Source organism: Neovison vison, chromosome 11 (genome assembly GCF_020171115.1).
Source record: "Neovison vison isolate M4711 chromosome 11, ASM_NN_V1, whole genome shotgun sequence".
Classification (NCBI taxonomy): domain Eukaryota; kingdom Metazoa; phylum Chordata; class Mammalia; order Carnivora; family Mustelidae; genus Neogale; species Neogale vison.
In genome coordinates, this window is record NC_058101.1 from 102,626,528 (window position 1) to 102,648,090 (window position 21,563).

A 21,563-nucleotide genomic window follows, 5' to 3' on the forward strand; every position below is an offset into this window, starting at 1 on the left:
TTTCTCCTACATGTGAAAAAGATGCGATTTAACCACATTTTAGGTTGGAAAGTTTTAAAGAAGCTTTAAAACATGGCAGAATATTATGACGCAAAGCAGGAATACTAAGAGAAAAGAGTAACAATAACCTTAAGTAAGCTATAACTGAGTGCCACCCCTGTGTTCCAAAGTTAAGAATTGCTGAATCCCCTCTTTTAGTGCTATGTTTTGTACACTGGGTATTTCTACTGTTTATTTAATTATGTACAATTTTAAGAAGAAGCATGTGAATTAAGAAAGACAAAATTAAAGGATTAACAGTTAGGAATATATAAATATTAATGACATGCCTACTCAAAAATAATCAGCATATATACATCAGCATATATACTGTCATTCTTGAAAAAGAAAATTATTATAATTTTAATTTTATAATAATTCATAGAAATTAGAAGACATCCTGTCAGTATGCAGAAAAATGCATATAAGCAACATTCTGAGATTAACTCATAATGTTGAAGTTTAAACTGCTGAATATTAAGACAAATAGTCAAAACTGACAAAAGACAAGATTAATTATTAATACTATGAGAAACTTTTTTTAACCTGATTAATGTCAATTTATAATATAAAGAATAATGACATAAGCATTGCTGAAGCAATTCTGATTTTAAACAAGTGATACACATTAAAATGGTGAAATTTTTTGATAAAGGAAAAAACTAAATGAACAAATAATACAAGACTGTTTGAAAATTTCATTATTATACAATATCCATCCTATATAAAGAACATTCTGGGGACGCCTGGGTGGCTCAGTGGGTTAAGCATCTGCCTTCAGCTCAGGTCATGATCCCAGAATCCTCGGATAGAGTCCTACATCTGGCTTGCTTCTCAGCAGGGAGTCTGGTTGTCTCTCTTCCCCTCCTCCTCCTCATGCTCTTTCTCTCTCTCTCTCTCTCTCTCTCTGACAAATAAATAAAATCTCAAAAAAAAGGACATTCTGAAATGTTTACTTTTTTATAAAAAGGGAACCGATTTTCAAAAAAACTTTATGCTAAAGTTGACAATTTATAATATAGAACCAAAAAAATAAAAACCTGATAAAAATACAAGTTGCTAGTAAGTGAAGAAAATATAAATGAGATTAATCTGAAAAAGTAACAGAATTGTTCGTTTTCTATACAGATTATTATTTAACAGTTAAAAAAATAAAGAGCAAAAAATAAAGAGGTACAAAAATTGAAAATAAAGATATTAACTTCAAATTCAGCCAATTTTTGCCAACACAAACACAAAATAGTCTGTTGCTGTTCCTCAAATGGTTTAGAATTTTAGAGAAAAGTACAAATGAACAGATGAAAAAGCTAAAGATAAAAAAAAAAAAAAAAAAAGCTATGTTCTCCTGGACTCTTAACCTCCTCCTTAGAGCATTGTTTCAGTTTAATGTCTTTCTATTTTAGTCTAACATAATCAAATATATTCAATAGATAAAAATAGCTATTCCAAGAAAAGTAATGAGTATTTGATTTAGCATAATTTGTTAGCTTTTACTTTTGTAGCAAAGAAAAATTTGAGGAGCTAATACTAAAATAAATGTGACCTTAGTAATACACTTTAGAAAAATCCTTATTCAACTAAGAACTGATGAGAAACAAGTAGATTTAAGTGTAAAATAGCTGTCATGAATTTGCCAACGGGTACAAAAATTATCTCACAAATATAAGTAAAACATGGAATTTGTGTGCTGACTCACACAAAAACAGTTTCAAAACGAAGTCTAACAATAATCTGCAAAACAGAGATCATAACTCCTGGGCGAAGATAAAAAAAAGAGGGGCACCTGGGTGGCTCAGTCTTGATCCCAGGGTTCTGGGATCAAACAGGCATCCAACTCCTTGCTCAGTGGGAAGCCTGCTTCTCTCTCTCCCATTCCCCCTGCTTGTGTTCCCTCTCTTGCTCACTCTCTTTCTCTCTCTGTCAAATAAATAAAATCTTTTAGAGAAAAAAGATGTACTTTTACTGAGCTGATAAATCTATTAACTGTTTGCAAAATGCAGATACAAAAGTGAGTTAAATAAAATAAAACGTTTGTAATACATACTGAAGCACAGGCATAAGTTTAATAAGAGTGTTTCAAAACATAAACACAAATGAGCTGAATACATCAAACACATACATAGAGCCACTAAGAGGAAACAACAGAATAAAAGGAAATGATACTTTGAATGATACTGATAAAAAATACATACCTCTATATTTTATATACTTGCTTATAACTCTGTAAATACTTGCCTAGATTAAGGTCTAGTTTTAAATTGTAAAATAAAACTAGGACTGAGAATTATATATCACTTGAAATGTTCAGTAAAAATGAATTCATTTTAACCAAATAACTATAAAATAAACATGAAAAATAAAGTGGAAACATGTCAGTAACAAAGGGAAATGTTACTGAAAAACAAATTTAGGCCATGAAGTCTTTTTTTTAAGATGTTATTTACTTATTTTAGAGATAGAAAGAAAGTACACAAGCTGGGGCAGAGGAGCAGAGGGAGAAAGACTCTGTGCTAAGTGCAGAGCTGGACATGTGGCTTAATGTCACAACCCTTAGATCATAACCAGAAACTAAATAGAGTCCAGTGTGTAACTGACAGAAACATCCAGGCACCCCGTAGGCCATGAAGTCTTAAGTTGTTGAGAACAGGGAGAGAGGACAGTGATCCTAACAAACCACTGATACACAAAGTAATTATGGATGACAGAAGTCATCTCAAATTTTCTGATAGGTATTACTGGGTAATAGTAATATCTAGTGTTTACTTTGTCTTTAGTATCTCCCAGGTCCTTTTCTAAGCACTTCACAATATTAACTTACTTAATTATCACAACACCATGAGGTACATATTATTATTACTTCTCCTTATTTAGAACATTAAGAACGTATTACAAGAGTAATGAGATAAAAGTAATTTAATAAAAAGAACGTGGATTTGGAAATCACAATACCTTGAATCAAATCCTACTTTTGCCCCTTAACAACTTACCTAACCTCTCAGAGCCTCAGTTTCCTCATTTGTAAAATGGAGATAATTTTATGTATTTCATAGCATTGATATATTGTGAAATGAGACACCATAAATAATACTCAAAATATCTGGTACATAGCTAAAAAATGTCAGGCACTGAGCACAATTTGGGAACACAACAAAGGATATCTGTACAATCCCCACCTTCAAAAAGCTCACAGTAGTGTAGGTTATCTATGGGCACGATATTTTGTAGATCCTTAGGTATGACTTTTATATTTTCTTAAAGGTTAAGAACATAACAAATAATAAAAATACAAATTATAGAGACTGATATTAAAATATATTTAGATAACTTGGCTAAGCCACACCTTAATTTCTTTGTGAATGGTATACAGTCTATAGGGGTGATAAGTATTAATATATTTATATTAATTCTAAATTTTGTTTATAATAGTGTATAAAATATATCGAAGGACTCCTGTCCAAGGGAATACAATAAGACAACAGCCAACTAACTGAAACTCTGCACTTTTCCCTATGAATAGATATTGTCATCACAATTACAGAAACTCTAAAGGTAACAGACTTAAGATTATTTAAACAACTGGCATACAAAGAAGGAACATTCCATGGCATACAGCAGATTTCCCTCTCAACGCCTTGTGAAAGTCTTCCAAGGACCAATATTAACAATTCCCAGCTCTAGCTCAGAAGGCAAAGCAATCCAGCATGAGCCTTACATACCATTTCGCCAAAGGCAAACAAGAATACCAAGAGAAAAACCGTTTTATGAAAATGATGTAAATTATTCTGGTTTAAGGAAAGGAAAAAAAGAATAAAAATTCACTTAATACTCTTTACTCAATTTTGCTGCAAATCTAAACCTGCTCTAAAAAATAAAGTCTCAAAAAAAAAAATCAACCAACCACAAACTAAAGAGTATATGAATTTAAAAACCTGAAAATACTCTACATCCAAATCACTTATAACAAAGTCCTTACTTGGTTAAGCAATAAATAACAATTTTCCAACATTTATAGCATATGTAATGTAGTGATAGGTTACTTGTAACTACCTTACTGCCACAGTATCAATAATACCACGAAGCCTCAATAAAAGAAGAGAGGAAATATCTTTTGATAGCACAGTCATTTTTGTGATAACAATCAAGTTTTCTTGACAAAATAAAACTTAGGATGATTATAAAACACACTAGCTGTTAACCAGCGTCTACATTTTCCCTACTCCTAGATAACTGGTTATCTTGGCAATATTATTCATGATGTCAAAATTAACATGCCTTTTGGGATATTCAGGATTGGCTCCTAGTAAGGTCTTTATGTTGACACAACTTTTCTCAAATGTCAAGAGCTATTTATTGTTTTTGGAATTAGAAGCTCTGGAAATAGGTTTTTCTAGTACTTGTTAACTGTCTTTAAACTTTCAAAAATATAAGTAGTATGCATAAGTTTATGTGCATATTTTCTAGCAATATGCAGATATTGATCACTAGCACCAGCAGAAGAGCATTTTTTTTTCTTTCTTAAAGTATTTACAGCCAACGAATCTTGCTTGAATCACATACTTAATAGGCTGTGTGACTTTGGTAAAGTTACTTCTTTGTGCTTTATTTTCTTAATTATAAAATGAGGATAGTTGCACTTCCTACTTTTTCAGCACTTCCTTTTAGGGCTTTTTTCTTACTTGTCCCTTTAATGGTTATATTTTTCAGGGTTTGGTCCAGATCTCTAGTCTCTTCTAGGGATTACAAACCATCACCACAAAGATCAGGGATGCCTTTGTGTTCCAGGTTTACCAATATTTGAAACAGCTGAAGGTGAATGCTTTAACCAAGACTGCACAACTCCCTGTTGTCTGCCATTTATGCTACCTGCCAGGCCCGTATAAAAAAAACTTAAGTTCATGACCCCAATTTTACTTATATTTCCTGATTCTGAGCCATGTGCTGGGTTTATAGTATAGAGCAAAATTTAACATGTTCTTTGTACTCACTAAGCTTTCAGATAAATGAGGGAAACACAGTAAATTGGGAAAAAAATTTAAATGAGGTTATGTTTAGGGCAACAGTGCTAGTGTAGTAACAATTAAAAGCTTAAAGTTCAGACAAATCTTAAACCATTCAACCCAGTGCTCATTTCGTGACTGTGTGCCAACTGCTCCATAGTGATTTTCTATTTTATATTGAGAATCTATTGAATTTCATAACTTTTAAGTTTCCCTAGTCTCCTCAGAGCTTTCAATGTGTTAACAGACTTGGGGTTTCTCAGAGATGACAATGTTAGTAACAACAGTAACAAATAAAATTTGCAGAGTATTTATTATGGGCTGGCCAAATGCATTACACAGATTACCTATGGATACTATAATTACTTCCATTATACAGAGAAGAAAGCTTGAATTAATTTACCTTAAGTCATGTGACTAATTAGTAAATAATAAGATTAAAACTTTCTGTCTGTCTTACTCTGGAGTTAGCTCTTTCAATGTCAAAGCTATAATTTTATAGAAGACATAATCATGTAGAATTTCAAAATGTATTTAACCACAGAATTCTAACCAGGAACACCTATTAACATTTACTAGAACGAATATCCTCTAAAACAGTTTGGGAATACCGGCTTAATCTGTACTAAATCCTATTTAATGATTAGGAGATAAAATAGTCATAAAATTTAATTGCATGTACAGTAATCATAAATGTAAAACACATTGAGGGAAAAAATTACACAGCAAAATATACTTAACTGCATGCACAGTAATTACAAATGTAAAACACATAGAGAAAAAAAGAAAAAAGTACATAAGTATGTTAATTGTTTGGATAGTAGGAATTGCTGGATAGTTTATTCTTCTTTTTCCTTTACTAAATTGAAAAATAATGACCTTATTTTTAAAACAAAAAGCCATGTGAAAAGTATTATATGAACTATTCTGCCTCTTAACATTAATTTTGTTCACAATATTCATTATATTTCATTAGACCTAAAAAGTCATTGTAAGATGCCACTAATAAAAACTGAGGCTGATTTTATTAAATTTATTAAAAATGAATTTGGAAATCTTAATCATTAAAATATACAGAAGGCTATTCCTGAGATTTCTGTCATTTCCAAATGGCTTCCCTTTACCTCAGCAATTTCCCCAGGAGTCTTTCCCCACTCTGATTCCAAATTGCCAATAATTCCTTTTGTTTTTAAATTTTAATTCAATTAATTAACAGAGTGTATTATCAGTTTCAGAGGTAGATCTAGTTCAGTGATTCATTAGTCCTATATCCAGTAATTCCTTTTAAATAACAAATTCCCTGCCCCAGGCTTTCAATGTTAGGAACCAAATATAAACAAATAAGCTATTACTTTGAAATGGAAGTATTAAGTGCAGGTTTTCAATCTTCCTTTAGAATATAGGAATTCTATAAAAATCGGGAGTGTCTTTCCACTTTCCAAAACACCTGATTTCACTGTCTCAGAACTTCAATTAGGTAAAAGTTTATATTCTTCCTAGATGCTTTAAGTATTGTATTTCATCAAACCTAAGATGCCACCAATTGTAAAATGGCTTCAATCATAAAATGCTCTGTCATTTTATGTGCCATTAAGAAAAAAGCACACATCCTGTATTGTTTGAAATTCTCTTTTAAATTTAGCCCTATTTTTTATTTTATACATCTCTTTTGTTTTCCTATATTTCTGCACACACATTTTTTCATTTTAATGGTAAATCATATAAAGGATACTTAAAATAGAGCTTAAAGTCAACTACTATACTAACACTACACATAACTGAACTGATAACAATATTGACAGTTATGATCAAGTATGCATACGCAGGGGCACTGACAACTATCTCACAAGTGCCACTTAGTTCATAGTGATTTTAAGACAACAATTACAAAATGCATGACTATTTTAGAAATGTAAATATTAAAAAAGCATATATATCCAGATTAATAAACTATAGTAATTAATCATTTTCTTTTCTCCCCACCACCAATTCCTAATCTAACCTTCCAATCTTCGTTCCTCCATTTGCTTCATAATCTAACTGCCAAATCACCCATATGGGGAACATCTTTATTACCATGCTACATAATGTGATACTTTTTAAAACTAGCTTAAAACTCCTACTAGGATTTAAAACATCCGACAGAATTTTTAAAAAGGTAAATAATAAGATCAAATATTCTGAGAATAATGCATCCCAGAGATACTCAAATTCTATAGCAGTGGTAACTGTCAATACCTCCAGGGGTGTTTTTGCAAACTTTGCCCAAAATATAGAAGACAGACCTAAAATATTCTTTTTGTAAATACTTCTTTTTTGTTTGTTTATTTATTTACTTGGCATGTATTCAGGGAATTAATTCAAATTCTACCTCTGCCAATTATTACTTGTGTCATTTTTTCTCTTTAAAAATTCCTGATGTATAGTTGACAGATTATCAGATTAGCTGTAGATGCACAAGACTCCATATTTATATAAACTGCAAAATGATCACATTAGCCCATTTAATAACCTTCATCATAGTTACAAAGATTTTTTTCTTGTGAGGAGAAACTTCAAGATCCACTCTCCCACCTATTTCCAAATACTCAAATACAGTATTTTTTTAACTATAGTCACAACGCTGTACATTATATCTCTTACTCATTTTACAACTGGAAATTTGTTTTTATTCTTGTTTTTCTGTACTCAACAGAATGCGTTCTTCCCCTTTACTCATAAATGTACAGGGAGTCCTGGAGGGCTTTAGGGATTGCTAAGAGGGGATTGCCTAGAGTGAATGGCTATGAGAAGACAGTCCATGTTATTTCAGGTACTATGACCATTAACATACAAAATCTTTCTGTCCAGTGAAATATGCATAAGATTTTTAAAAAGGCTATGTCTAGGTCTCTCAGACTTTCTTCAATAGGGTTTAACCATCCCTTTCCATCCACAGAGGCACTCAGTACTTTTTCCCATTTCTTATCAAAGAACACAGCTAATAACAACAGCCACTACTTTAATGGGCCAGGCACATTACATACAGGGTTATTTAAGCTTTAGAACCCTGTGGGATAACAATTCCATTTTATAGAAAAATTCAGAGAAATTACATAACTGGTCTAAATCCAAATATTAAAACCCAAATACTACAAAGTTGAATATTAAATGGCAAAGCTGTGATTTTAACGTGTTACTCCAAAACTCACACTACATTTCATTTTTAAAGTGTTTCCCAATCCTAATTAAATGAACACATCATCCACCAATATCCATGCACATCTAAACTAATAGCACTTAGAACCTGGCCAGCCATTTCTTACCATGCCTACTCAAGCCACCATCGTGTCTCCTCTAGATTACTACGAAAGCCTCCAAACTGGTCTTTCTTCCACCCCACCCCTTCCAATCTATTCACCATGGCACCCAGGAAGATCCTTTTTAAAAGGAAGCCACCTTATGTCAGTCCACTGCTCAAAACTCAAACTCTCCATTAACTTAGATGCCCTCAATGTCCTTCATGACTTGTTCCTTCTGTGATTTTGTCCCCAGCTTTAACCCTTTCGCCCAACTCTAACCCACAAGCTTCCTTGCTCTTCAGGCGAGTTTCTGCTTCACGGCCTTTGCAATGGCAGGTGTCTCTAGCTGACTACACTTCCCCCAAGACATATGTATGATTAGTTCTCTCAATGATGTCGGCTCTCGCTTGAAAAGTCTTTTCAGCAAGACTTTCCTTGACCACACAAAAATTTCAAACTACCCCCTCCTCTGCGGTATTATTTTTCTCCTCCACGCCCATTACAATCCACAATACGTCATGTTTTTCTTAATTGTGTTTAGTATGTGCCTTCACCAATAATATGACTACGGGAAGACAGGAGTTTCTGTTTAGTTCACTGCTCTTTACCCAATGCCTGAAACAGTGCCGGAAACATAGTGGCAGCTTATCTACTCGAGGGATTAATTCCTGCCCCACTCCCACGCCAGTCCTTTCACAACACCGGCGCGCGCGCAAACGCAACAGTAGACGTGTTTGTGCCTATATCTTTTCCAGTAGCATCCTTTCCCTCAGCCCTGCATCCCATTTCTCAAACATGGTTCCTTCAAAAGGCCCCGAGTTGTGCTCTACTTCCACATGCCAAGATCGGTGTGGGAATGAGCGTTATATCCCACTCGTATCGGAATGCCAGGTCCTATCTCGCCACGTCGAGTAAGGGAAGGGGAATTCCTTCGATCTCAACTCGCCTACCCGGGACCCTCCGCGGGCGTCACTCACATGAACCGGCGTACAGAGCAACCTGGCGACCCTCACCAGGGCAGCCTCAGCCTAGAGCCGTAAGGGACAGCCTCCCGCACACGACAGCACTGAGAAAGGACCCAGCGAGGTGTCCCCACCAAACGCCTGAGCGTATCACCGATTTAACTCTAAATTCTGTCTCCCCCTTCCTGTGCGCAGCCACACCACGCTCTCCGTCTTTTGTTTGCTTAGCCAATAATGTAATCCCCACCCCCTTTCTTCCTTGGTGGCTACATTTTGTCATCAGCTTGGGCAAGGGGTAAAACGCTGGGCGTCTGGGTCTTTCCTCAACCTTGTGTCGTGGAAGTTGTGAGGTCAGAAGAAACCGCCGACTGAATTGAAGGTGGGGGCGGGGAAAGCTGGAAGCTGTCAGTGGAGAGAGTCAGGCTCACGGTCCTGGCTAGATTCGGAGCTGGAAATTTCGGCGGATCTAGCTAGCAGGCAAAGGGCAATCCTAGCGGTCCAGGAGCGGCTTCTTTTATAGAAGCACCCGAAATGCAGGGTGTGGTACACTAAGCAGTAGCGGCAGCAGCAGCAACCACTGCGACAGGCCGGGGCCCTGTGTAGACGCTCCATCCCCTTGTGTTTGTGTCCGCCTGCGTCCCCAGACACAGAGGCAGGTATTTGGGTTTGTCAGTTTTGTGTGTCGTAGTGGGTGGGGCTGGTGGGAGTAGAGGAAAGTCAGGTGCAGCGAGTAGCCCGGCTTATCCCACAGTAAGGGGAGCCATCCTGTGGAGCTGCTTGCTGCTGAAAACTGTGCCCAAACCTAGCTAATGTTCGCCTTTCCCCCCTCCGCACGTTGACCTGAGTCCTTTGGGAACTGTAGGCAGCTACTTGAGAGTGACCACTATATCACTGCTTCAAAAGAAGATTTAAAAAGGAGGCTAGAGAATGTGGAATCAGCTCTCCATTACTCAACATAGATACAAAGTCTTGATTTTGTTTCTGGTTTCAAAGGTTTAGTCAATTGTCGAGAAGTAACATTCTCTGTGGTTAGTGGGAGAATGTGAACAATAGGACTTGTCAGTGGTTGCTTTCCAAGGCCTCTTGGTTCCTGGTTTTATTTGGGACGGAAAGACAACTTTTTTGAGGGAATGTATATAAAATAAGTGAACTAGTAGTATTCCCCCATTGAAGAAATGTATGAACTATTCATGATGAAATCGGCATCCCCTGTCCCAAGCCCGTTTGACTCCAAGTTCTTTGAGGGCAGGGATTGCATTTTAATCACTGTCCTTTGCTGGGCAGCTGGAAAAACACCTGACTTAAAATACGTTCAAGATACTTGTTGAATGAATGAATTTTCAAAGTCCCCTGCTTACATTATTTTTACTCAACTAATCTCTCGCCTCAGATGGCTTTTTTTTTTATTAACTTTCTTCCACTCACCAAATGTGAGCAAATCTATGTGTGTATTTTGTATATATGAACCTTTTGATGTGCACCCATCTAGGCGGTAATTGAAGTGGAACATTGATGAAATGTTTTATGCTAACCAGTATCTTATCTTTTTGAAGAATTTGCATTTTCTTTATTTGGTTATTTGATTTTCAGTTGTCTGATAGAGGCCATCTAATTGAAAGTCAAGTAGTATAATATAGAAGGATTGCATAATAAAATGATAATAGTGTCTCCCTCTCTACCCTTAGTCCTCTTTGTCAGAAATGACCGCTTTTAACCTTTCCTAACTTTAGTTAAAATGCTCATTTTTTTTAATTGACTTTTTAAGGTAACTCAAACTATCCCCAACCTCTCTCCTCCAAAGTTTTGAATAGTTATTACAATTTTTAGTTTTCATATTGGTTAATGTTATAATTTTAAGTAGTATATATAAATTATTTTTTCATGTCAATTTTCAAAAATATATTTGGGTTCCTTATTTGGTAAAATGAGGAAAGTAATGACTCTACCACCTTTATCACTGCAGAAACTACATCCACCACTCCCACCCTCCCTTATCTGGACCTTTACTTACACGTTGTCAATGTTAATAATATTTACATTATATTTCTTAACTACAATTTTTATTCTTTTTTATGTGCTAAAAAACAATAAAATGTTATAGTATTATGACTTTGTAAATATTCCTAAATCCAGGGCCAAAAAGTATGCCATGATACATTTCCTTCCCAATGTCTTAATTTCATGACCCTATGCCACACTAAGGAGAAGACTTGTAATATTAACATCAAATTGATTTCTTCTTTCTTGCTCTATGATGACAAAAAGTTACTCTGTAGTTAAGTGTGATTTATTTTTTTGGATAGTATACTTCCTGTTTAGTTTTAACCTTCCTCACTTTTACTAAGGACTTTCTGTTTTCTTTTGGGAGAAAGGTACATGTGCTTTTTTTACCAAGTCCTCCCATCACGTGCTTTCTTCACCATGTCCTCTCATTCTTTGTTTGAGAAGCTTCCATTCCATTTCTGTGCTTGAGGATGTTCCCCTTGAAGCTCAATCACTTTCTGTTTAATTTGAACAGATTACATTCTGGTAAGTTACATTGCTTCTTAAACACACATATTCTGTTAGTTGTTTTTCTCCTCTTTTGGTAGAATATATTCTAAGATACTTATTCATAAAAGGTATGTGGATAATAATTTTATTTTTTAATGTTCATATGGCTGTAAATTATTTTTTGCAATTATTAAGATTGATAGTTTGGCACGGTATAGGAACAGAATTATGTCTCTTTAGGTCTCACAAGGTTTTGTTGTCTTCTGACTTCCACTATTGCTCATAAAATGATGAGAATGACAGTCATACCTTAATTTGTTGCTGTCTGAACTATTTGTTTTCTTCTGGAGTGATTAAAGAATTTTAGTTTTGCATGATGCTTTGAAAATTTATGATGATATGCCTTGTGAGTTTATTCTTCTTGTAATGAACTCATTGAAAGGAGCTAGGATAAATGTCTCAGTTGTGGGTATTTTCATTTATCCTCGTTAATATTATAAGCCTTTTTAATTTTAAGTACATATTTCCCTTCAACTGTGGGGAATTTTTGCCTATTCTTTAATAATTTATTCTCCCTTTTTTTCTCTGTTCTCTTTTTGAAACTCCTGTAAGGTGGTTTTTGGATTTTTGGTTTGATTCACTATGTCTATTATCTTTCCTCTTATGTTTTTATCTATTTGCTTTTTGTTCCATATTCTGAGCAGTTGTCTCAGCTTTATTTTCCAACACCTCTTTATAACTTGGTAATCATTTAATTCCCAGTCATTTTTAATTTTTCCTTTCTCATAATATCTTAATTTTATTTCATTTTTTATTTTTTATTAGGTAAAATGTACATATGTTAAAATGCATTGATTTTAAGTGAGTAGTTTGATGAGTTTTGGTACAAGTAAACACCCATGTGGTAGAAGCAGATCATTTTCATTATTCCCAAAAATTTACTATGTTTCACTGTCTGATCTCATCCTCCCTGCCCAACACACTATGTACTCATTTTTATCACTCTAGTTTAGAAGTATAGTTCTGAAACTACATTTAAACGTTAGTCATACAATATGAACTCATCTAGGGTTACTTTCAGCAACACAATGTATTTGAGATACGTAGATTTTGTCATGTTTGTTCCTTTTCTGTTGTTGTTGAGTAGAATTCTATTGAATGAATAAGCCACAACTTATTTTTCCATTTACTTGTGTGACGTTTGCATTGCTTCCAATCCAGGGTGGTTGTAAATAAGAACTACTATGAACATTCTCATATAAGAAGTTTTATAGACAAATATTTTCATTTTTCTTGAGTAAATATCTAGTAGGAGTGGGATTTCTGAGTCATAAGCTTAGGGTGTTTTCAACTTTAGAACACTTTCCAGAGAGTTTTCCAAAGTTCTTGTGTCATTTTTACACTCCCACCAGCAGCAGTATATCACCTCCAGTTTCACATTTTCCTCAACACTTGGTATTTCCAGTCATTCTGATTTTAGCCGTTTTGGTAGATGTGAAATTGCATGTTTTTGTGGTTTTAATTTTGTATTCCCCTGATGATTAATGATTGAGAACTTTTTCATATGCTTATTGTCTATTTGTATGTTCTCTTTTGTGAAAATATATGTTCAAGACTTTTGCCTATTTCTGTATTGACTTGTTTTCTTTTTATTATTGAGTTGTAGGCATTGTATATATATTCTGGATATAAGTCTGCTATCATACACACACACACACACATATATATACATATATATATACATATATGTGTTTGGTAAAAATGTCATAAATAAATATAATGTGATATATATACATTTATTTATAAGTAAAATAACATTTTCCTTATCTTCAGTTTGAATTTTCATTTTCTCAAGGGTGCCTTTTGATGTGCATATTTTTTTAATGTCAGTGAGGTTCACTCTATCCAGTTTGTCTTTTATGGTCAGTGCTTTTTTTGTTGTTGTTGTTGTTAATCCTGTCTAACAACCCGAAGGTTGCAAAGGTATTCTTTTATGTTACATTTAGGTCTATAAACCAACTCAGATTTTCATAGATGTAATAGTAGGAATTGAGTTAACTTTTTTTTTCCGTAGGTATATCTTGTTGTTCCAGTACCATTTGCTAAAAACTGTCCTTTCCCTATTGATTTTCTTGGTCTTGAAAATCGATTCATGTACTTTTAAATTTTTTCATCTTAAAATTAAAAAAATATGAAATATGTGGTTTATAGCACATACATATATAGATACAGAATATATAAATTATGGAGCATAATAATATGAACGCGCATTAATCTGCCTATTAAGAACTAATGTATTACTCAAGATTTTTAAAGCTTGTTATGGGTTCTTCCCTAATCTCACTCCTGCGTACAGGTATAACCCTATCCTCAGGTTTTACTACTATTATTATTATTCCTTCACTTTTTAAATATAATATTATCTCATATGAACATATGCCTTTATTATTTAGATTATTTAGCTTTTCTTGTTGAATATTAAGAATATTGACACACATTTTATGTGCTGTCTTTTTCCTACTTGAGGTTATATTTCTAGATTCATCTATGCTACTAAATGTTTTTACAATATGCTTGTTTTCTTTCATGTATATTCTTCTATCAGATGAATGTGTTGCAATTTACTTAACCATTCACCTGTCTTGGGACATTTAAGTTTCTAGTTTGGGAATAATAGGAGCGATATCATGCTGATCTTTCTCATATGTATCCCTTTCTGAATGTGTGATGGAGTTTCTGCAGGAATGGAATAGCAAAATAGTGTCAGACTGTTTTCCAAATGATTATATTAGTTTACATGCTACTTCTTCATATCTTCCTAACATTATATATTATCAAATTTAACTTATACTATCTGGCAGGTATAAGTTCTCATGTAGTTTCAATGAACAGCTTCGTGGATATTAATGAGGTTGTTTATCTGTATCAGCAATTACTTTTTTACTCTTCTGCGAAAATATTTTGCCATACATCCTGATATAATGTTGTCTCAAATCTTTTTAAATATATTTCAGCTGGTTTTGGTTTTTGTTGTTTTCTTTGCCATAAGTTATTCCAGTTGCCTCCAGGGCAGATTTATTTATTTATTTATTTTATTCTTTGCCCGTTAAAATATAGTCTTTCTTCAACTATCTCATAATTCCTGGATAGTTCATTATTTCAGAGTTGCATACAGAGGAGTATTGTCATAAAAAGCAAAAGAAAGAAGCTACAACCTATCTTATAGTCAAGAGGTGCATTGGGCCCCCTCAGATTCAGAGCCTTCAGATCAGAGAAGCAGAAATAAGGGGGATCATAAGTCAAAAGAAGGTTTTAAATGAGAACAGTAATTTAAAGGCATGAAAAATAAAAGAGTTAACTCTGTCACTGGTCCTCCCCAATACCAGGTAGTTGTTTACCCTCAAAGGAAAAAAAGTTAAATCTCTTCCCTTGAAATTAAACCAACTGTGTGAGAATTACAGTAAAAAGCTGGTATGGGCAAAGGTAACAAAAGCAAACTATTATTAATTCTAGAATTTGTAGGACCCCAGTTAAAATCCAACTATCTACCCTCTAAAGCAGAGTACAACAGTCAATAAGCTTATCCATATACACAAAGCTCTCAGACTTCCTTAACTTCCTTAACTCATTGCCTAGGGACCATTTTTGTTGTGATTACCTTAATGTGATTCAGACTGCTCTGGAGCAAGTTCCTTAATCTCCAGGTTATTTTGTCTGGGGCATTATTTGCTTTGGAGGCCATGTCAATAGGACCACTCCAAGTGTGTGTGTGTGTGTGTGTGTGTGTGTGTGTGTGTGTGTGTGAAACATCTATAAACTGGAGACAGTAACATCTGTGAAAGTTGTTGAAAGAATTAAAACAGGTCAGGTCACACTTAGGGGTTCCTGGGTGAGTCACTCGGTTAAGTATCTGCCTTTGCCTTAGGTCATGATCCCTGGGGTCCTGGGATCAAGTTCCACATTGGGGAGCCTGCTTCTCCCTTTCCCTCTGCCCTTCTCCCCCCAACCCACCCGTTTGTGCTCCCACTGTCTCTCAAATAAATAAATAAAAACTTTAAAAAAATAAAACAAGTCACATGTAAAGTATTTAGCACAAAAACAAAAATTGATTAGTTAAGTAACATTATAGAGGCCTCTGTTATCTAGTTTAATTTTCACTACTATTAAAATAGAGGCCCTGATAATTTAACTTAATGGTTGGTATCTATATTTCCTCTTTCCTGACTTTACTCATTCTGTGAGAAGGAAAAATTCTTAATAGTCTTGATGGTCTCTTCTCTGTTCAAGCTTTAGGTAAATAGAAGATCCTTATTGATATAATTATGCAATAACAGACTTCCTCTAAACTCTTAAAAATGTCAGGTGTCATTGAAGAGGGAATGTTCTATATTTTCCTTTTTATGCCATTGAAAATCTTTGATTGTGATTTAGAACTACAGTGTAACTTTGTGATTAGGTGGTTTTTCCTCTTTGATATTATCTTGGAATTTTTTGACTTAAATTTTTTTTACTGTGAAGTGTTCTGATTGGCATTTTCCTCCAAGTTATATATTATTGATCATATTTAAGGTGAGAAAACACTGGCTTAATTTTTGGTTGATCTGTCATAAAATTCTCTCCTTTTCCAGGTTATCTTAGAAGACCTAGGACTTGGAAATGTTTCCCCTGAAGGATGCTGAAATGGGTGCCTTTACTTTTTTTGCCTCGGCTCTGCCACATGATGTTTGTGGAAGCAATGGGCTTCCTCTCACACCAAATTCCATCAAAATTTTAGGGCGATTTCAAATCCTTAAGACCATCACCCATCCCAGACTTTGCCAATATGTGGATATTTCTAGGGGAAAGCATGGTAAGTTGTTCTTTTTTTCTGTTTTTGCGTCCTTTATTCTGTTACCTTGATTAGGTTACAGATATGCAGTGCTTGCATACAGTAATCAGTATGTGTGTGCAGGCATGCCTTCACCTTCAGTCCAGCCAAACTTAGTCTTTCAAGTTTTCCTGACTGCCTTGGTCCCTCACATGTCCCTGGTTTAATACTCTTGCTGTTTTCTCTCTCAGATTATACTATGCTCCATTCTGTACAATCTGAGTTTAGTCCCTTTCTTAGATTTTTTTATAGCTTTTATCATATTTTTTATTTTCTTTTTTAAATTAATTTTTAATTTTTTCAGCGTAACAGTATTCATTATTTTTGCATCACACCCAGTGATGCAATCTGTGCCCTCTCCAATACCCACCACCTGATCCCCCAACCTCCCACTCCCCACCCCTTCAAAACTCTCAGATTGTTTTTCCGAGTCCATAATCTCTCCTGGTTCACCTCCCCTTCCAATTTCCCTCAACTCCCTTCTCCTCTCTAACTCCCCATGTCCTCCATGCTATTTGTTATGCTCCACAAATAAGTGAAACCATATGATAATTGACTTTCTCTGCTTGACTTATTTCACTCAGCATAATCTCTTCCAGTCTCGTCCATGTTGCTACAAAAGTTGGGTATTCATCCTTTCTGATGGAGGCATAATACTCCATAGTTTTTATTATTTTCTATTTAATTTGTCTCTTCTGAGGATTCTTAGTTTTTTGAAGAAAAAAGACAAAACCAGGGCCCCCGTGTGATGTTGGTTAAGTGTCTGACTCTTGATTTTGGCTCCTGTCATGGTCTCAAGTCCTGGGATGGAGCCCTGTGTTGGGTTCCACATTCAGCCAGGAGTCTGCTTGAGATTCTCTCTCTCTCTCTCCCCCTCTTCCCCACCTGCCTGGATGTGCATGTGTGTGCGTTCTCTCTCTCTAAAATAAAGAAATAAAATCTTAAAGAAGGGGGTGCTAATGACTTTTACCTCTAACCTCAGAATCAGAACTGCACTGAGCACACAGGAGGCATTGAGTAAATGTTGGCTGAGTGAATAAAATAACAAATGACTACATTTTGAGGGATTCATGTTTTTCAGATCTGAGAATAAGTATTTTTAATTTTCTCTTTCAGGGAAACCACCTATCCTTAAGCATTTTTCTTTCCTTCTGTAAAAAGAAAATGAAAGTGCTAATGTCAGAAATTTTGAAAGTATCTATTTAAATGTATTTTATGATTGAAAGTAATTTGGGCTATTTCCAAATGTAAAGGGAGTCACTAATTTTTATTTTTGGAGCTGCTTTAGTCTTTTTATGTAAAATTCCATTGAGAAAACTAAAGTAAAAAAGTTGAATCCTATTGGTTAAAAAGTCAGTGTTTCACCAGGAAGATATTTACTGCATTTTTAGTAATATACTCAGGTTCTTCCATATCCCATATCTTAGTCCATTTGGACTGCTTTGACAAAATATCATAAACCTAATAAACAACAAACATTTATTTCTCCCAGTTCTAGAGGCTGGGAAGTCCAAGACTAAGGCACCAGCAGATTCGTATCTAGTGAGGCCCACTTCCTCACTGGCAGTTACCTTTACCTGGTCGATGAAGCCAAGGTGTTCTCTCAGTCTCTTAACAAAAGCACAGAGCACTGAGGACCTGATTATCTCCCAAAGGTCCCACCCCAAAGGTCCCTAATCACCACTGCACTGGGGATTAGGTCTTAACATATTAATGGTGCAGAGGGGAGAGACACAATTATCCAATTTATACCACCCCTAAACATATTTATAATGGCAATATTTTAACTATTTTAAGATTATTTTTGGAAACTTAATTGCATGCTGAGGTTCCATTGCTTAAAATTATTTTAAATGCATTTCAATGAAATATATTTTAATTTTTCTAACAAAATACTTTGTAAAAATTAACCCCATATATATATGTATATATATATATATATATATATATATATATATATGGTTGCTGATATTGCCTATAAAAATGGCAATTTCGTGTGTTTGAATCTAATATTACAAAAAAAAACAAAACACAAATAATGTTTTCTTTGTTTTGCTGAAAGATAGGCTAAATAATACTTTCAATTAGTCTGGGTTAATGGCCTTCAAAATATATTTGCCCTGGGGTGCCTGGGTGGCTCTGTCAGTTAAGCATCTGCCTTGGGCTCAGGTCATGATCCTGGGGTCCTGGGATCGAACCCCGGAAGGGCTTCCTGCTCAGCTGAGAGCCTGCTCCATTCCCTCCCTCTGTTCTCCCCCTGCTTGTCTGCTCCTTTGCACATGTGCGCGCTCTCTCTCTCTCTCTCTCCCTCTCTTTCAAATAAATAAACAGTCTTTAACAACAAAACAAAAATTTGCTCTGAAAACATTTACATTTTATAGACTTGGAGTAAAAAATGTTTTTGTAATAAATATTATTAAGTTAATATTTATGGAGTATTTATTGTTATTGAGGCAGTTTTCTAAGTGCTTTACATATTTTAATGAACTTAATCCTTATAACATTATTGTGAGATAGGGACTATTATTATTCAGATTTTACAGATAAATTGAGATACAGAGCAATTAAGTAACTTATCTAAGGTCATACAACCAGTGAAGAGTTAGAATACTAAACATTTTATCATATTTCAAAAGATTTTTGAAGCTGAAATAAGTGTACATTGTAATGCAAATATTGATACCTCTAACAATCAGAGCTATTTAATGCCTTAAACACTTTGGAGCTGTACCATATATCTAGTGTCTTGAATATTTAGGTATGTCAAGAGGTCTCAGAAAGAAGGTGGTAAAAAGATTTGTCTTGTAGATGATAAAAAACTGTGATTTTTCATATTCATATGTAGGTACACATACACATTCACACACAGACAAGTTAAAGTATACATTATTCTGTTAGGACCTTCTTTACTATGCAAGATTGCCTTTGATTGATTTATTCACAAACATCAGCAAACCTTGACCAGCCCTGGCCTAACCTTTCAAGAGGGAATGTAGGTGGGGTCCTGTTAAGGCCCTAAGGGTCTCTCCACAAAGAATAAACTTGGAGGGCAGAGCTGACAGAAAACCAGGGTGGAAATAAAGTTTTAAAGATGTTGATGAGTTGAAGATTTGTTTAGGAACCAGTCTTTCTGGTCTACTCTGGCATTTTTTACCTGTGCTTTGGCATACATAACGCCAGTCCACTGGTGTTAAAATACTTTTAACAGTCTTATGCCTAATATTATGGCCCTCCTTGTGCTAGATGCCAGATATATGATGAATAAGATAGGATCCCTCTAGAAATAGTAGAGGAAAAAAATATAAAGATGATCTTAATATAGTAGTAGTTGTTACAGCAGATGATGTACAATGTGCTATGCTATGCCATGGGAGTAGAAAGGAAACAATGTTGAGTTCTACATTGAAGAATGGAGATATTCATCAGACTCATATAGTTTTATTTTTTTATTTTATTTTAATTTTTTTTAAAGATTTTATTTGTTTGACATAGAGAGATACAGTGAGAGAGGGAACACAAGCAGGGGGAGTATGAGAGGGAGAAGCAGGCCTCCTGCCAAGCAAGGAGCCCAATGTAAGCTCATTCCCCAGGACCCAGGAATCATGACCTGAGCCCAAGGCAGATGCCTAACAATTGAACCACCCAGACGCCCCCATATAGAGAGTTTTAGTGGGATAGGAGACCAGAACACAGAGGGGTAGTTTTTCCGTCTGTGAAGTTTTATTTACTTTCATTTATTTTAATGGTACCAGTGGCCTAAAGGAATAGCAGATTTTCAAGAGATGTGCTGGCCTTTAACTGTTGACATATTCCTAAGAAAGCAAATCTTAATATTATTCATAATCATTTTTATTCTTTTTTTAAAGATTTTTATTTATTTATTTGACAGACAGAGATCACAAGCAGGGAGAGAGGCAGGTGGGGGGGGGAACAGGCTCCCTACTGAGCAGAGAACCCAATGTGGGGCTCAATCCCAGAACCCTGAGATCATGACCTGAGCCGAAGGCAGAGGCTTAACCCACTGAGCCACCCAGGCACCCCCATTTTTATTCTTTTTAAAGGAATTTACATTTCATATTACAATTTTTCTTTAAAAATTGACATACGTACAATATTATATGTACATATACATAATATTTTGTGTATACAGTGTATACATGAAAAAATAAATATAATCAGGATGGGGAGAAAGGAAACAGTGTAAGATAATAAGTGATAATATTAATTCTTAGTTTCTTCACATGGACTATAAATTTTTTTGTTGACTTCTTATAGGTCAAGGCAAAGAAGGAAATTGATCTGCTTCAAATTACATTCATAATGAAGCAATGTATTAAAAAATTAATTTCTAAATTTTTACTTAAATCTGGAAAAATGATCAGTTGCAAGGTTCATAATGCTCATATAATATATTGTATGTTCAGGTGATATATAGAGATATTATATAGAAACTTCTATGTTATGGGGATCTGAGATATTTGTTATTATGGGCAGTGCTCTCAACACATCTAGCTAAATTTGCTTTATTTTTCTTTCTTGTGTTGATCTCTGAGTGGAAACCTCTGTAGCTTCTTGTCCCAATTTTTCTGTGGTGAGCATTAGGTAAAATAAATTTGACAGTTTGAAATAGCACTTGAGGGCCACAGGGGCCTATGAATGGGCATAAGGAGATCTATGGATCTTGAAATTATATAGATAATTTTGTGTGTGTGTACATGTATACACAACCATTTTTTGGATAATGAGTCCAAGTTTTAATCAGATTCTCAAAAAGGATTCATAATGTAAAGAAAGGGTTTAAAAGCACTTATGCAGAGTATCAACTACATGGAGAGAATTTTTTTTCTTTATTTAAAGACGATCTGGAGAAATTCTAATGTAGGCAGTAAGCCCTCCAAAGTTGATTTGACCAGTATCTACAGGT

At 34.7% G+C, this 21,563-nt stretch overlaps 2 protein-coding genes across 5 annotated transcripts in view; one reads left to right on the plus strand and one right to left on the minus strand.

Moving 5' to 3' along the window:
• AIMP1 (aminoacyl tRNA synthetase complex interacting multifunctional protein 1) overlaps positions 1 to 9,398 on the minus strand; it is a 33,285-nt gene extending 23,887 nt beyond the window's left edge. Inside the window, exon 1 of one of the 2 annotated variants that reach the window (XM_044224346.1) lies at positions 9,295 to 9,398. In XM_044224346.1, the coding sequence (XP_044080281.1) occupies positions 9,295 to 9,296 (2 nt within the window). In that variant the 5' untranslated portion in view covers positions 9,297 to 9,398. Of the gene's footprint in view, positions 1 to 9,267 lie in introns of both variants that reach the window. The other variant, XM_044224347.1, reaches the window with a different exon arrangement.
• Positions 9,399 to 9,647: 249 nt separating this feature from the next.
• TBCK (TBC1 domain containing kinase) overlaps positions 9,648 to 21,563 on the plus strand; it is a 234,693-nt gene continuing 222,777 nt past the window's right edge. Inside the window, exons 1-2 of one of the 3 annotated variants that reach the window (XM_044224345.1) lie at positions 9,648 to 9,935; positions 16,401 to 16,621. In XM_044224345.1, the coding sequence (XP_044080280.1) occupies positions 16,429 to 16,621 (193 nt within the window). In that variant the 5' untranslated portion in view covers positions 9,648 to 9,935; positions 16,401 to 16,428. Of the gene's footprint in view, positions 9,936 to 11,723; positions 11,809 to 16,400; positions 16,622 to 21,563 lie in introns of those variants that run through there. The other 2 variants (XM_044224343.1, XM_044224344.1) reach the window with 2 other exon arrangements.